Raw genomic sequence first — 17,803 nt, 5'->3', positions numbered from 1 at the left:
TCTTTCAGTCCTGGTTATGGCATCCCGGCTGGCCCCTGGCAACCCCCAATGGAGCGCTTGTACTGCAGCTGAGCGACTCTGAGATCGCGCACGCACTTCGTCCGGCGGAGCTCTACCTCTGCATCAAATTGGGTAAGTGGGTCGCCTTCAGTGGATACCTATTCCTCCAGCTAGCCCTTTCCATGCCAATGATTACCCAGTAGGGGGGCATGCAACCAGCAATCAACATAATCGCTTGCCCAACTCGACTCGACCAGCTTGCGATCAGTTGAAATGTGTGTAGAATCGACGCGACTTAAGTAGTACAAATTATCAACTATATCCGACAATTTTTAAGGTATTTTAATCACTTAATTTTAACCTTGAGGTGGGGAGAGGTTTTACAAGCTTGTAGGTAATATTTAGTTTTTTATTTGTTTTTAAATGTGTAATTTTTAAAGATTATGATTGTAGTTTTTTGAGAAGAACTTTGAAGTACTTAGGAGCCTGCAGTTCCAATAACTATATAAAGTTAATGAACTCATAATTAATATAATACATCTTCTATCTTTTTATTCAAAACCAGAAACCTCGACTAAAACCGAAGCGGAAACCATACCGCGACTCTATGCCGTTTGGCGTTCAACACGGCCCCAGGAGACCGTCCAGAGTCAGTGCATCGACCACGAGAATCCCCGGCAGCTGCCACTGAGCGTGCTCCAGCTGGAAATGACCACGGCGGCGGCGGCAATTATGGCGGCAGATGGCGGCGAGTTGCCCCAACTGTTGCAGAATCTGCTGGTGAGCGTGGAGCGCAGCATTGAGCGTGTTTCGTTGAACGAGCTCCAGATGCAGTTGCATCCCGGCCAGGGAGAAGATCTGCTCGATGAGGCCAACAACAATAATAACAATAATAGCTGCATAGGCCTTGGCATTGCTAGTGGGATTAACAATAGCAGCAATAATAGCAACAGCAACAGCCTGGTGGGATCACCAAAGTGTGGATTGCGTCGCAGCGACTTGATTACCAAAAACAAACTGTTCAACAACCGTTACATGCTCCGGCGACTGACCAATCGGCAGGACAGCATGAACTCGACCTCGTCGGGCAACAGCAATGTGAGCGACAGGAGCAGCAGCTCGAGTTCCAGTGGCGGCGAGGAGCTCCTTACCAACAGCATCGAGGCCAAAAAGCGTAGCAGCCACGGCAGCAACAGCACCAACAACAATAATAACAACAATGAAGCTTGTGGCACGTCCACATCCCCCGCCCTGCCCCTCTTCTGTCTGGGCAACTCATTTCCGCACATCGACAGCGACGAGGAGCCATGCGACAGCGGCAGCATGGAGAAGCACCAAAGTCTGGGTAAGCAGCTAGCAGCAAGCAGCACAAGCGGCGTATACGTAATATCGCATTACGCATGCGCCCCGTCAGCCGCGGGCAGTTCAAAAACCACTCAGATCTAGCTCGCTATTTGTCAGGCATTTAAAACGGCACACAGAGAAATATATTTAGTAGGTTAAATAATATTTATTTGGGATTACTAATCGATTTTTTTACAAATTTAATTCAAAATTATAAACTCCCCCTGAATTAATCAAAAAATGCTTCAAATACCCCACATTTTTGTTAAAAAAGATGGCTAATTAAGATAAATCTGTTGAATAACAAGCTTGGATATTTGTTGTAAACATTTGTTTGTTTTTCACTGTGCACCTGCAACGGTTGCAACCCGCAGTTGCAACAGAGCGACCAGTCCACAGATAGCTTATCGCAATTTCTGGGCGTGATTTGTCTTATTTGTTTTGGAGCTCCGCTGCCCGACTGGATCGTATGCAAATCTGTGAGCCCGAACTATTCAATTAAACGCCCCGGAGCCAAAAGTCGAGCCAACCCAAAGTGGAGTTAAATATGCGCTCATTTTGAACGGCGCTTTGATGTGAATTTTCGTGGCGGGGCAGTGGCTCCACCATTAGAGCTCTGATAACGCTCGACTTTAGCGCTAATTTGATATATTTTCTGTTCATAAATGTTGCCCGGCACTGGATTCAATTAATCCCCAGATAGTCCACAGATAATCACAGCTGGAGGTGGGTTTGGGATGCCCTGAATTCTAGCGAAAGTATGCGACAGTGAAATCTTGACCAAAATCACGGCCAAGATGTTGTTTCTTGGAACCTATCCCAATGGGTGGGTTGTTGTCTAATCTATTTTGGTTATTTGCCAACTTCGTAATAGAGATTTCATAATTTCTGAAAGGAACCTAATCACATGACAACTGCGGCCATTAAATCTTTGAGCCATTCTCAATTAAGTTCAAGCCTCGAAAAGTACCACTTCTATCTATAGCCATTATTTCTTAACAGCCGTTCTTTATTGGCGGCCCAAAGTGCCCCTTCAAAATGTTCCCATTCAGAGAACGAGGAGGATGACGGTAGAGGAGGCGGACGGTCGTCGCTCGCCGGCAGTCGCGGCTTTAGCCATTAGCCATTAACTTGAACAACAGCGGCAAACTCAACCCACGGCATCCGGCGGCGAGACGCGGTTAGCCGCAAAATATCGTTGTCTCTGTGGCAGCGACAACGGTGCAAATGCCTTTTAATTTGTCAAAGCCTAAAATATGAAAATTAAATGAGAAACCAAAGCAATGCAATGGGAAGCCACAGTGGTTCAATAGACGGTTTTGGGGATTTACTAAAATTAAATGATATTATGGGGCTGGAGTAGGACTTTATGTTTTTTGAAAGGTTGCCAAAATTCAGAGTGTTAATTTGGACTTTTATTTTGTTAATTTATGATTGAAATATTTACTTGAAATATTTTATACATTTTTAAATATTTATCTCTGTTTCAAAATAGTCTATACAGTTTCTAAAAACTTGCTTTTAAAGGAAACCTTGCTCTGCTTCTCTAGCTACCTCTAGCTTATGGTCTTTAAAACTTTCTGCGCCAGCCCTTTAAAGTTCATTTCATTTAACCAATGTGATTGACCTTTTTGAAATAGTTTTTATTGGAATTTTCCCAACTATATCCTCCCACTGTTCGCCGGAATGCGTTCAACTGCGAGCTGGCCAGGGTGTGGGTGCAATTTGCAAGCGGGCATAAATCAGTCGACAAGTGCGGGGGCTATTGTGGTCTGGGCTATTGAATTACAATGCAACGGGTCGCATTCGTTTTTGTTTTTTGGCTCTATGCCGAAGCAATTTCCATGCCGCATGCGGCATGTGGCAACAGGTGGCCCAGCCCGACTCGGCCCGGCGAGGAGTTCAACTGTTTCGAGTGCAGAATTTCCCGAGACGCTGAAATGTGTCGCATTTATCATAGAAATATTTGTCGCATGCGAAAGTCCCCGGAGCAGTCGACAAAAATTTATGATGAACTCGTTTTCGTTTCGTTTTGCCACAAAAAGTAGCTGTGGCAGCAACCACGAGCCACGCCCCCTTCCGAGAGAGCCGGTGTGGGCTGTTCGGCAGCATGGAATTAATCAAATGACATTATTATGCAAACGGTGCCAGATCCTGGACCAGTTTTCAAGGTTCCGTCGAGCGTTTAAAATACAATTAACCCATATTTAGACTGACTACTGGTCTCCTTTATTTTCGTGTGAGTTTTCTTGAGATGTGTTATTTCTGGTTCCCATTTATACACTGAACAAAAATGCTATATATCTAGGATATTGGTATAAGATTACTTATAACTCTTTAATTTTATTTCTTTCTCTGTAGAAACCTGCGAGACAGAGCTCCTCCTGCCCAGCTCGATCGGTGAGCTGCCCGAGAAATTGCTGACCAGTGGCGTCTACCTACCAGGTGAGCATCCACATCCCCCATACCCATCCCCGATCACATTCATTTGGGCATCTACATCCTAGGTGACAAACTTTCCATTTTCGCTGCCGCCCGCCGCCTTGATTCTAGACTTTCACTGAACCGAAAAGCCAAATTTGCTTATAAATTGGAATCGCTTTGTAACGCCCCGCCAGGCAATTTGCCTCCAGCCATTTCCCCATCGATGGCGAAAATTGGTTAGACATAAAAAATTTTGAAGAAAATCATAAACTTGGCGCTTTTCAATTAATTCGCACACGCTTTTTCGCACATTATCGAAGTGGCCAGGCCACCCAGGGCGAACCAATTCGATGGATGTGTGGAGTGTGTGTGATTTCCCACACCTCCAGATGGTTTTCGAATCTCCTATCTCTGGGCTTATTTTTAATGTAATATCTTTTATTTTTATTCCAGGCACACGCACCCTCCAAGGCGACCCACTTGTGACTGTGGATGCTGCCTGTGTGGCGTCCGCCGGCCTCAATTGCTACGAACTGGCCACTCTGCTCCTCTGCTACAGCACAATTCCCGATCGCAGGTGAGTGGGGGATCTTAATCTACATAACTATATTTATGCAGAGAGAGAAAAAGTTCTTAAAAGTTAGTTCTACAGGTTCTATTCATCTAGAACTTTAATGCTAGACTCTTAGTCATCTCACTATTTCATCAAATAGCTTGTCATCTTTAGTAAACACTATTTCTTTCAGTGCCAATCTGTATCTGAATCAGAATTAGAATCAGCTCCATCGGTTTAGTGTCAAAGTAACGCATGGGAATGGGCTCAACGAGCAGCTGTGGGCAATCGCAATGGCAATGGGAATCTGGCAGAACCAAAAACCAGAACCAGTACCCGTACCAGTCGCAGTTGCAGTCTCAGCCGCAGTACTAGTACCTGAATCTGCATCTGCATCCGAATCAGGCATTTCAATTTGTCTGGCAATAAGTTCATAGACATTCAGCCAAGAGAGCCGGGCCGGGACCGGGGCCCATCCATATTTACGAGCAGATATGCAAATGTGCCAGCTAGTCAGTTTTCCTGGCAATGCATTGGCTGGCGCTGGGAACGAAGCGACAAGCTGCGTTTTAAGCCTTTAAGACGTTTCGGTTCCCACTCCCTCAATAGAATTCTGGCCGCCCTGCTCCACCGATTCCCTAGCCCCTGGCCCCAGGTCTTCTTAGCCATTCGCCGAATGCATGTCAGTCAATTTGCCACTTTGGCTAAAAGGAAACAAGCAGCAACGGCACCGGGAACAAGAACGGGAACATCGAACAGCACTTGCATTGTGAGCCAAGAACTTTGCCTCAGAAAATAGAACAAAAGTCTGGGCTAAAAGTCGATAAACACTGTCCAACAGGGTTGGCTATCTGGCCCAGATCTCTGAATTAATTCAAGAGGTTGCCCCAAAGTAAATACATGGTGGATTTCTTACAAAAACTAATAAAAATAGGTCGAGTGTCATTGGTCTGAAGGATAATAGATTAGTTTGTTTTTAAGAATATGAAAGTGTATAAAGCAGAACTTTGCTATATTCCTAGGAAATTCAAAAATACAAAATCCAATTCATTTAAAACGTGATTAATTTACGGGATCACGCCAAAGGTCATGGGAAATGTTGTAAAAAAATCTATAAACTTCGGGGAATAGAGTTTTCCGTGGAGGACAGTGTAAATTAGAATTCCACTCAGGCTGGCTGGGCTGGCTCTGCTGGCACGTCTTTAAACGGGGTTCAGGGGTTCTAGAATTCTGGGGCCTCGAGGGTTTGAGGGTTCGAGGGTTTCTGTGCGGCTTCCCTTTAAAGAGCGACCGAGAGGTATGGATGTGACAGAAAGAGACCGAGGCCAGAACTGCAGGCATATGAATGATTTTTTTTTTCGTCCAGACAGATTCGTGACACTTTAAAAATTTATGATGTGAACTTTTATTTTTCTATAATGGATGTTGGTGTTTTTTTTTTATTTTTGTGTAGCTTAGTTTGGCCAAGGTTCCACACAATTCCTGGAAATATTAGAAAATCTGTGAAATCTAAATCGACATAAGAGAACACTCGTATCTGGCGGCCACTTAGAGTTGCCATGCGCGATTCCCGTTCCAGTTTCTCAGATACTCGTACCACTCCAGCTTAAGATACATCTCAAGCTCCAGCTCCAGCTGCAAATTATAATCACGACGGGTTTTAACTTTTAAAAAAATATATATTTAAACTTTATTAGGTTTCATTCCGATCTTAAGTCTAACAAGGCATTATATCTTAACCTAAGCTAGATTCCGACTGACCAGGCTTGAGCTGATTCTTTTCCTTCTTGGTTCGGGATCTTCCCGAAGTATATTACGAATTGAATTCCGAAGAGAATTTCCCGAATGGGATTGCTGTGATCAGCATGGAAAATTTGGGTATCAATACGGATGCTTAAAAAGGGGAGCCGCAGTGGCGTGATTCTAGCGGATGTTTAGTCTAATGTTGTTTTTGCCGTGGCCGGCTCAATAGGGGGAATTTGTTTATTTCATTTCTCAAGCTTGGTCTTCCGTTAGGGTGCTAGATGCGAGTGTGGGAATGTTTATATTATAAAGACTCAAAAGAGCTTGGTGGCAAGTGCCCAAATAATTGTTTATAATATTCATATAAAATATGGCTTAAACTTCTAGTTAATTCTCCCCCTCCTAAGATGAATCGTCCCGATTCATTACAATTGTGCGGTGAGGGAGGTGATTTTATTATTAAGTTCGGCAAATGTTATTTCAATATTTCTTTCAGATTCAACTTCTGCAATGGATTCTGCAGTGGTTTCGTTTTTTGGAATTTCTATTTCTTGTTCAATATTGGTTCGTTTTAATTGAATTTGTTTTAGCATTTTGAATATTATTTTACGTGATTTATATATGGCACAAAGGATAAGTATTACAATTAATAATATGAGTTCAAGGGATATTTTTGTATTTCCTATTTTTACAAACGGGTTTATAATGCTTATGTTGTCTAAACTTAGTTCGGAATCGTTGGAAAATATGTAATCTGTTATTATATAATTATTGTATTTATACTGTGATATATAATCCAACATTTTCTGTTTTTCGTTGATGTATTTTATATTATTGATAATTATGCTTTCATTAAATAAAATCAAAAATGCGCCATTTAGTTTTGTTTCGTTTACAATATTTTCTCCAGTGAGGAGAATAGCGCCTTCATCTAAATTTTCAAATTGTTTATTTTTTTCTCGTATTTTTGAACAGTTTGCCTTTTTTCCATTTAAGAGATTTATAAAACACGAGCTCTCGTTTGAGAGTTTACAATAGTTATTGAATATTTCTTTTTTAAAGTTTGTTATTTTATAGAATTTTCCATTACAGTATGCTGTCTTATCGTCTATTATTAATTTTCCATTATTTTGGGCAATTGCCCTTGATGTGTACAAGCTACAGATATTGTTTATAATTGGGTATTTTATGTATATTATAAGTAGGTCTTGGTTTTTTATTATTTTAAAAGTGGAGATGTCTAACAGATCTGATAGTACAACTGGTTTATTTTCGTGTCTAAATATTTCTTTAATATCTTGTTCGTTTAGTATTTTCGTATTAAAAATGTCTATTTTTGCTAAGGTGATTGTATCGATTAAATTTTGGATATCAAGTGTAATTAATTGTAGTCGGTGTTGTCTTACTTTTGTTTCTTTGTTAACAACGATTGTGTTAAGAATTTTGGTCATAAGTTGGACTTCTTGAAATATACGTGAATTTATTGTGAATTGTTTGTTATTGTTTTCTGTCAGTTCGTTAATTTTGTTTTCTATTCTTATTAAGTCGTCATGGTCTGGTGTACCTGCTAGCCATTTCCATGCTGTGCCCAATTCGTTAATGCCCCTTTTATTTCTTGATGGTATTAATTGGGACATAAGAATTTTAATAATGTTTAGATTTTGGGAAATGTCCCAGTCTGAATCTGAGTTGCTGTTGTTAGTATTTTTATCTTCTATTCTAATTATTTCTTTGTAAAAACTTAGGTTTGTGATATGAAAGAGGTCCTCGAATGAGTCATACGTCAATACATCGTTTTCATTCTTCAGTAGTAGGTATTCGTTGTTAGTGTAGTCGATTATTTCGGAGTGGCAAGTGATTATCAAAATGGTGATGATAAATGGTATTTCCATTTTCTGTAAAATATGGCTTATTTAATGTTGTCTTTATGAATAACTCGTTTCCTATTATTAATGATTACTTTATTGGGTAAATTTTCCTGAACGACTTGTTTTTTAAATCTGGGACCTAATTTGTTTCTTTCTCCGTGTATTTTCTCGTATACTACTTCTCCTACATGATAATTTTTATCTAATTTATTTTTATTATGATAATCTAACATTTTAGTTTGTGCTGTTTGTAGTTTTAATGGTAAGTCACTGTGATCTATTTTGTTGAATAAAATGTCGTATGGTTTTTGATTTGTTACTGAATGAATTGTCATATTGTAGCTTTTTGCTGCTCTTATAATAACTTCGGAATATTCTAGGAGACGGTACTCATCTTTAATACAACGAGCTATCTCAGTTAGGGTTGAATGGGCTCTTTCAACTTGTCCATTCGAAAGGCTATGTCTGGGGTCTGCGTAATGGATTGAAATACCAGAACGCTGTAGGAAGGATTTAAATTGTGCTGATGTAAAGCTAGGTTCGTTATCTGTCATAATCGTTTTAACTTGGGGAAATGTTTGAAGTATTTCATAGACTTTTATATCGATATTTTTTTTGTTAGTAATTTCTTTTACAACGAGGTATTTGGAATAGGCATCAATGCAAGTTAAGAAGGTTAGATTTTGCGCGTAAAAAATGTCAATATGTAAGTGTTGGCCTTCTATTTTTGGAATGGGGGCTTCTCCAATAGGTATTTGAGTCGGGTTTCTATTATATTTGTTCGTATTACAAATTTCACAATTTGTTATATATTCTTTTAATTTTTTGTACAGATTCGGCCAATAGTATAATCTGGTTATTTGTTTATAATTTTCATCTAATCCTCGGTGCGCTCTACAGTGTGTTTCCTCTATAATTATTGCTTTATCGTCATTATTTGTTATGTCTACAACAAAACTTTTTGTATATACGAATTTATTAATGAAGTTATTTTTTAATTGAACTTGAATTTCATACAACACTTCAGGAGTACAATGAATCCCTGTATTAATATTGGGTTGTAGATATTCTTTAAGGACTGTAACTAAGTTTTCTGGTTGATCATATTCAATAATATGACGTTTATTTTCAAATACATTTATCTGTTCATGAATTGTGAATTTTCCCTTTGCTATTAAAAGTTGTTGTTTAAATTGATTAAGTGGTTTTTTTGTTTCGCCTATAATGTTACTAAAGCTACTTTCGGCTGAGTGTTGGGTTCCGTAATCCGTGGATTCTACGTCTTCATCTTCTGTAATATTATTTATTTCAATTCGGGACAGTGCGTCTGCTACTACATTGGTAGTACCCGGTTTATACAAAATTTTTGGCCTGAAGCTTTCTATGTAATTGAACCATCGTTTTAATTCCACATTTGGGTTTTTATCCGAAATTGCGTATGAGAGTGATTGATGGTCTGTATGTATTTCAATTCCTGATACTCCGTACAAATAGTTTCTTAGGTTTTTTAATGCCCATACTATTGCTAAAAGTTCTTTTTTGTTAGTCGCGTAATTTCTTTCAGTTTTGTTAAGGGTTTTTGATATAAAAGTGATTGGGTATCCGTCCTGAGAAAGTACTGCTCCTATGGCTACGTCGGATGCGTCAGTTGTTAATGTAAATTGTTTTGAATAGTCTGGTTGGACCAGTTCTATTTGGCAAATTAGGTGTTCTTTGAGTTCATTAAATGCCTGTATTGCAGTCTCGTCAAGAGTAATTAAAACATTTTTTGACATCCTCTTGGATATTTTTCCATTGGAACCTTCTAATAATCTAGTCAGGGGTTTGGCAATGGTTGCATAGTTTTTTACAAATTTTCTATAATACCCAGTGAGACCCAGGAAGCTACGCAGCTCTCTGATATTTTTGGGAATTGGGTAATTCGATATGGTGTCTATTTTTTGAGGATCGGTTTTAATAACGTTTTGCGCTACTACATATCCTAAAAATGAAGTTTCTAATTTAAAAAATTGAGATTTTTCTAATGATATTTTCATATTGGCTTTATGTAAAATATTAATGATTGAATTTAGGTCTTTGAAATGTTGTTCGAGGGAGTGAGAGAAAACAATTATGTCATCCATGTAGACATGGCAGAATTTACCAACATGTTCTCGAAGTATATCATCCATTGCCCTCTGGAAGATTCGAGGTGCGTTTGTTAACCCGAATGGCATTCTAATGAATTCGTACTTTCCGTTGTTAATTGAAAATGAAGTTTTTTCTACGTCTGATTCTTTCATCAAAATTTGGTGGAAACCTGATTCTAAGTCTATAGTACTAAAGTATTTAGCTTTTCCTAGATTTGATAAAATGACTGTCGGATCTTGCATGGGGTATCTATCTGGAATCGTGCTAAGGTTTAGTTTCCTGAAATCGATGCATAATCTATGTTTAGGGGTGCCATCTTCATTAGTACCTTTTTTTGATACTACAATTACGGGTGAGTTATAAGGACTTTTGCTGGGTCTAATGATTTCATCATTAATCATTCGTTGTATTTCTTGATTAACAAATTCGTTTACTGCTTGTGAGTATGGGTATTGCCTTGAGTAAATCGGTTTATCGTTTATTGTGTCTATTTCACAGCGAACGTCCGTCCGGAATGGTAAATTTGTATTTATTTCTGAATGTACTTTTTTTATTGTGCTTATTATTAGTTCAATGTAGTTTTCTGTATCGGTTTCGTCTATATTGTTTTTTACATTGTTTATGCCAAAAATATTTTCGGCCGTGTTATCTATATTCTTTATATCGTTTGAATCGGATTTTACATCGGCATCGTGTTCAGTGTCTGAGTACCCTGAACCACTTGAGGGGTAGTTGTCGGAAATCTGACTTTTGGTGCATTTGGAACCTGAGTATTCCAAATTTCTTGTGTCGGAATGAACATCGACGGCGTGTTTGGGTTTTATATAACCCAAACTATTAGATTTGAAATTGTCAGAAGTATCGCTGATGGTGCTCTTAGAACTTAAGTGTTTCGAATTGTGTGTGTCGGATTGAACATCGACGGCGTGTTCGGGTTGTATGTACCCCAAACTGTTGCATTTATAATTTTCGGAAATATCGCTGACAGAGTTTTTGGACCCTGAGTACTCTAAAGTGTATATGTCGGAATGAGCGTCGACGGCGTGTTTGGGGCTTATATATCCCAAACTTTTTATGCTAAGTGAATTCTTGCTTGACAAATTTTCGTAGTTAAAATATTTGTCTAATATATATTTTTTTAGTGGAAGTATGGTTGTTTCTTTGTTTAGTTCTAATAAATTTATTTTTTCATCATAGTGCAATTTTTCGATTTTTCCCTTACATTTTAGTGTGTCATTGTTCGTGTCAATGACTGCTCCTATCTTTTTTAGTAAATTGTATCCTATTAATAAGTCTGCCTTTAGGCCCTCTATTTCGTAAAAAATTTGTTTTGTTTGAAAAATTGTTATGTAGTGGCATTTTTTTATTGTTGAGTATCCATTAACCGTGGATACTCTTTTGTAAATGGGCAATTCTATCCCGTTTTGGTAGGTACCTTTTTTTATGTAACAGGCTGTGGCTCCTGTATCTATCATAACATTAAGTTTTTTATTAATTTTTTTGTCAAATCGTAATATGTGTGGCAGACCTATTCTTCTCCTAAAAAATGTTCCTCTTTGATATTATTTATGCGCATTTGTTTGTTTCTAGGTTGAGCAGATGACTCAATTTGTGCGCGTTTAACTGCCTGTTCTGGTTGTTGGAATGAATTATATTGGAGGCTATTTGTAGTTTGGTATTGTTCACCATTTGGGAATACTTGGTTACTATTTTTATTTTGGATTTGGATGCTGGAGTCCACTTCCATAGGTTCGCTTCTGTTTTGGTATGTATTATTCCTTTGAGTCCAAGTATTATAACTTGGATAGGGATTATACCGAGTGTTATTGTGTTGATAGCTATTATGGTTTTGGTAGCTATTACTATTTTGGGGGTTATTTTTATTTTGGGAATTATTATTATTCTGAGGAGAACTTCTATTGTTATGCTGATAATTGGGATTTTGTCCGTTATAATTTTTGTAATTGTCGTTGGTTCTGTTCAGGCGCAATTGATTGCCCTGATTCTGACCATCAGATCTATAATATGGTTCGTTTTGGTTTCGTTGGTTATCGTTATAACGGCGCTGAGGTGCGCTAAAACGATAAGCGAACTGTGCCCTCATATGATTGCTCTCCATTTCTTGAACTCTAGCTAGAGCGTTTGGTAAGTCTGGAGGATTTAGGGAAAATAACATGCCAGAAATTGGGCCGTTTAGGCCAGTTATGAATACCCTCAAGGCATTTTGTCTATGTCTGAGGTTTGCTTCTGTAGTTATTGGATTTTCTTTTCCGTACGTCATTATGGTTTTATTTATTAAGAGGGTTAACTTTTTGTTAACCAAATTATAAAAGTCCATAACAGAAAATCTGTTTTGTGTCAGCACGCTTAATTCTTGTTCGATTATGTGGATTGGCCTCTTGTCGCTAAAGACAAAATCGAGTCTGGCCAAAATAGCGTCAAAGTTCAATACGGTTCCATGGTTTGTTAAAGCGTCATTGGCTTTGCCTACAATCTTGTTTCTTAAAATGGTTAGGGCTACAAAGTACCGACGACTTTTGCGGACATAGAGTCCCATTGCTGTTTCAGCGGCTTCTCGCCAAGCTACGTAATTGTCTAAATTTCCAGAAAATTGGGGAACGGATTTGACTATTTCTAGTGTTTCGTCGCATGGAATGGTATCGTCAATCTGTTCGATTTGGAATTCGGTCACTAAATTGGATTTGGAATCCAAGAGAGAACGTAACGTTTTTATTTCCTCATGTAGTGGTGTTAGGTTGTTAGCTATCAATCGGACAATTAGGTCTGATGTTAGTGTTTGTTCAGGTGTTTGTCGGCTTAAATTAGCGCTATGGCTAGTAGATGGACCGTTTGAGTCTGTCATTTTAAAGTTTCTTAAAGCGTTTATTAATTCTTCCAGTATTAATCACTATTTAGCAAAACAGCAGGCAATTTTTTTCTTGAATTTAATTTAGTATATAATTGGTATATTATATGAAATATATATAGACATATTTTGAGACGGGGATTTATAAAAACACAATAGAGGAGGAAAAAAAAAAAGGTTACATATAAATTCAATATAGTGTCGGTGTGTAAAATAGGATTTACATTGATGTGTTTTTTATTTTTAATTATTTATTTTTTTTATAAAACTAAACAATAATCTATCTCACGTTTGTGATTTTTTTTTGGTGTTCCTCTGATGAAATTGCTTTTTTTTTTTTTCTTCCTTCCCAGTCCTTTTTCCGTTGAGTGGGGGGTCTTCTGCCGTTTTTTTTTTTTTTTTTTTTTTTTTTTTTTTTTAAATATAGGTTTTTGGTTTTTAATTTATTTTATTTAATTTTTTTTTCACTTTTTTCGAGTTTGTTTAAGTTTTTACTTTTTATTTTTAATCTTTTTCTTTTTTATCTTCTTGTTTGTCGGGGTTGTTTGTTGTGTTTGTGTGTTTTTTTTTTTTTTTTTTTTTTTTTGTAATTTTATTTTAGTTAATTTTTTCACTTTGTTCGTTTGATTCTTTACTTTTTTGGTGGTTCAAAATTTATTCATTTGTATATTTTGTTTTTGTTCTCTTTTGTGTCACTTTTTTCTTGAAAAAATTCCACTTAGGGCGTTGAGGGTTAATTTTTTTCACTTTTTTGAGTTCGTTTGATTTTTCACTTTTTGGTGGTTCAAAATTTATTTAGTTTGTATATTTTGTTTTTGTTCTCCTTTTGTGTCACTTTTTTCTTGAAAAATTCCACTTTGGGTGTTGAGGTTATTCTAGTTATTACCGGTACGTGATATAAGTTTTTTTACATAGAAACCTTTATTTTTCAGGTCTATGATTTTTATTTGAGGCACTCGCGAATATCTTTTTTTAATCGATATTTTTAATTAACGCGTGCCCCACGTTGGGCGCCAATTATAATCACGACGGGTTTTAACTTTTAAAAAAATATATATTTAAACTTTATTAGGTTTCATTCCGATCTTAAGTCTAACAAGGCATTATATCTTAACCTAAGCTAGATTCCGACTGACCAGGCTTGAGCTGATTCTTTTCCTTCTTGGTTCGGGATCTTCCCGAAGTATATTACGAATTGAATTCCGAAGAGAATTTCCCGAATGGGATTGCTGTGATCAGCATGGAAAATTTGGGTATCAATACGGATGCTTAAAAAGGGGAGCCGCAGTGGCGTGATTCTAGCGGATGTTTAGTCTAATGTTGTTTTTGCCGTGGCCGGCTCAATAGGGGGAATTTGTTTATTTCATTTCTCAAGCTTGGTCTTCCGTTAGGGTGCTAGATGCGAGTGTGGGAATGTTTATATTATAAAGACTCAAAAGAGCTTGGTGGCAAGTGCCCAAATAATTGTTTATAATATTCATATAAAATATGGCTTAAACTTCTAGTTAATGTGCATGTTGATGTTAATTGCTTCAATGCCAATTGGTAAAACGCGGCCAAATCGTGTAGAAAACTCTTTGACAAACATTTGTACAGATTTGTGGTAGCGGTGGCAGTTGCAGGCTCACAGTCTAAAAAAAAATTTACCTAAAAGATTGAATATTTCAAACTATAGAACTTTCAAACATAGAATAATTTAGTGAGTAAGAAATATCTTAATTTTAGATTTTTTAAATGCTAAAAATATTAGTTTTTTTTACAACTAGAATCATTATTTTTTCTGTCTGCAAACTTAAGTTTTTAGTGACTTTTTTTGTTGGTTGAAAATGAAATAAAAACTGGTACATCAGCAGAAGCCGCCTCATCATCATCAGTATCAGCATCTTATCCCCAGTTCCCCATCCCAGTCGCATCCAGATCTCACTGACCTGACTCATGACGAGCTAGACGGACAGGCGGACGGACAGACGGACAAACCATTGACATTATTTGCGTTTGTTTGCCGACATGTGTAAGGTATTCATTAGCTGCCTGTCCAATTCCGAATGTCAGCCAGATGGACAGCCCGAATGGCTGCGACGGCTGATGGCTGCTCACGCAAATATTAGATGTTACTCCAAGATGTTTGGCCATCGTACAGTTTTCACCGCCGCGCCACCAGTGTCAACATGGCCACTCGCCTTATCCGGAGCTTACATCATTTGTCTGGGCCAAAAGGCCTGACCCCGACTCTGACTCCTACTCCTACTTCGACCCAAGCTCCAACTCCCACCCCTTCCCGACTGGGCCATCTCCGATGCCAATCCACAACTCCCTCCTCCCTCGTGTGTGTGACAGCTTGCAATTAAATTTGTTTTTATGGACAGAGTTTGGCGGGCAGCACTTCTCGGAATCGGAATCTCCGACTGCGAAAGGTACAAGAGTCCGGAGCTCCGGAGTGCGGGCACTCCACTCCGCATATAAATATGCATGCCCGCGCATAATACGGATATAAAAGAAAAGCTCGGGTTACACACGCTCGACCTGGCCTAGGATTGTGCTCATATTTTAATGCGTCTTGCCCTACTAAATCGGGAAAAGAGAGAGCATTCACGGGCACTTCACAAAACCCACAAAATGCATCCATCGTCACCTTAAATCAGCAAAGGTTTCCAATTATAATTACCCATGAAGGGGTTAAAGTCAATGGCTTGAAATGCTTTTTAAAAAGTTCACAGAATACGGTTGTGAGACTTACTTTTAAAGCCAGTTTCTTGGGAATTAATTAAGCTGAGTTTTCGAATAATTCTCTGGAAAAATAAAACCACATTGAGGGTAAGAGGCTTAGAGTATTTTTTGAAAATAAAATGGAAAGCTTTCTTGACAGTCCTTAGAGTGATGTTCTCAAGAGCTTTGTTGATATAATGTTTGTTTACAATTATTCCTAAGTATTTCCTGGATAGTCAGCAAATAACAAAAAGCTCCTATTGAATCTGTGAAGTTACGTTGTTTAGGAATCTTTTAATTTAAAAGAGAAAAAAACATAATTAGCTTGAATTAAGCTACTTCTATAATTATGTGAAAATTAGGTAAGTGTATTCCCTCTTCTTGGCGGATAAATTACGGAAGAGCCTCGGGCTGAGTTGAGTACACAGCCTGCTTTGAAATTGAAATGCCAGGCGCTCTTTATAGCCGCACTGTGCGGCATCATTAGGCCGCACATTTCAAGACCTGGAGGCACTGCAAACACGCCACATCAGCGGATCTCGCGGCGGAGCATTGCGTGCAATTTGCAACTGCAACAAATGCAACTGGGGCCCAGGTTGGCTGGCGGCCTGCCTATGAAAACGGGGGTGGACTTGTGGACTTGTGGCTCTGACTGCCAATTGCCATGTGAGACTGAGAGACTGAGAACCGTGAATCGAGACCCCGTCTCCGTGGCATGCGTTTACAGTTAGCTCTTTGGGCCACTTGTGGCAGTGAAGCAGTGAAGAATTCCTCAACTTGCAACTATGCAAACTTTGGCTAAAGTGTTAAGACACGGCTCTCGAGCTCGGGCTCGAGCTTCTGGGTGCCTTAATGCCCACCGGCTGCCATTAGCAGCAATTTTCAATTTTTATTTACGCTGATTAAAAGTGGCTACCAACTTGTCATAGTTACGTGGCTTTGGCCCGCTGATTTACTGAAAGGTAAAGTGCTTCATCTGGTTGTGGGCTAACACGGAGACTCCGACTAAAAGCCAAGTGCAGAGGCCGCTTATTGCCAATTAAGCTGAACTTGTTTTGGGCGTAGCCCAGTTGGTGTGTTCTGCTCGCTCTTTGGCTGTCGATCCCCGATTTCCGATCGCCGATCACCGATCACCCAGCCTCGAGATATGTATTACCACCCAATCCGCCCAAGCACTGAGATTTTCAAATAATCAGAGCTGGGCAGCCCACATGCGAACCAGTTCACATTGAAGTCTCAAAATCGATAGAAGTATTTGGGAGGTTATTATAAATTTTTAAGATTAAAAAAGGGGAATAGTTAGTGATTTATATTTGATATATATTAGCTTGAACTTTCAATACAACTCTTAAAAAAATGTTCTTAAAAAATCAATAAAAAATTATACCTAAAAGGAATATAGTTAAAACCTATTAGCCTAATCTGAAGTATATCAAAAACTATCTTTTCGAACTGGTTCTCTATGCCATCTCTGATCAAAAGCAAGCCATAGTCTTTGATTTTATTTATGCGACTTGACCAAGAAGAGCACCTTGGCCCGATCGAGCCACAACTCATTACTCGTTTCTCATTGCCTTTGCAGCTCCTGTCCCACCCCGACAACACCCGGAACGACAGCAACAATCAATGGCCATAAAAGTGCAGAGCAGCAGCAGCAACAGCAACAGCAGCAACTGCAACACCAACAGCATCACCTACAGCAGCAACATCAGCAACAGCAAAAGCAACAGCCACATCCCGCCCAACAGACATTTACCATTTTAATTGCCATCGAGAAGTCGCAGCACTTATGCGTAATCGACTTAATTTGCCAAAGTCTCAGACTCTTGGCCAAACAAATTGGTAATTGTGAAATTTTGGCCGTTTGCGCCGAAGCGAGTCTGCTGCAATTGTGCAACGAGCAGCAGCAACAGAAGCTGAAGAACAATAACAGTGATCGGCCGGTGAGTTTCCCATTTTACATTTACAGTTTAGAGCATGACCTTTTCCATTTCACAAGAAGTTTACACAGAAAAAAATAGTTAACCAAAGAAGTTAATATAATTTACTTCAAGTCAGAAAATTGCTTAGCTTCATAGAGCTTAAAATTTAAATGTTATTTGTTCAAAGTACTTAAAACTACTAGTTATTCCTGAAAGAGTTTGATTATCCAAATAAGGGTCCCTATTT

General features: G+C 38.6%; 1 protein-coding gene across 2 annotated transcripts in view; it reads left to right on the top strand.

Annotated features, from left to right (window-relative positions):
* Nucleotides 1-17,803, top strand: part of LOC6493522 (triple functional domain protein) — a 55,186-nt gene that overhangs the window by 23,278 nt on the left and 14,105 nt on the right. For both annotated transcript variants that reach the window (XM_001957883.4, XM_032453738.2), the window contains exons 4-8: nt 9-132; nt 566-1,345; nt 3,706-3,789; nt 4,222-4,345; nt 17,217-17,577. In XM_001957883.4, the coding sequence (XP_001957919.2) occupies nt 9-132; nt 566-1,345; nt 3,706-3,789; nt 4,222-4,345; nt 17,217-17,577 (1,473 nt within the window). The remainder of the gene's footprint in view (nt 1-8; nt 133-565; nt 1,346-3,705; nt 3,790-4,221; nt 4,346-17,216; nt 17,578-17,803) is intronic.

This window comes from Drosophila ananassae, chromosome 2R (genome assembly GCF_017639315.1).
Source record: "Drosophila ananassae strain 14024-0371.13 chromosome 2R, ASM1763931v2, whole genome shotgun sequence".
NCBI lineage: Eukaryota > Metazoa > Arthropoda > Insecta > Diptera > Drosophilidae > Drosophila > Drosophila ananassae.
Note: the sequence above shows the minus strand (reverse complement) of the source record. Positions and strands in the feature narration are given on the sequence as shown.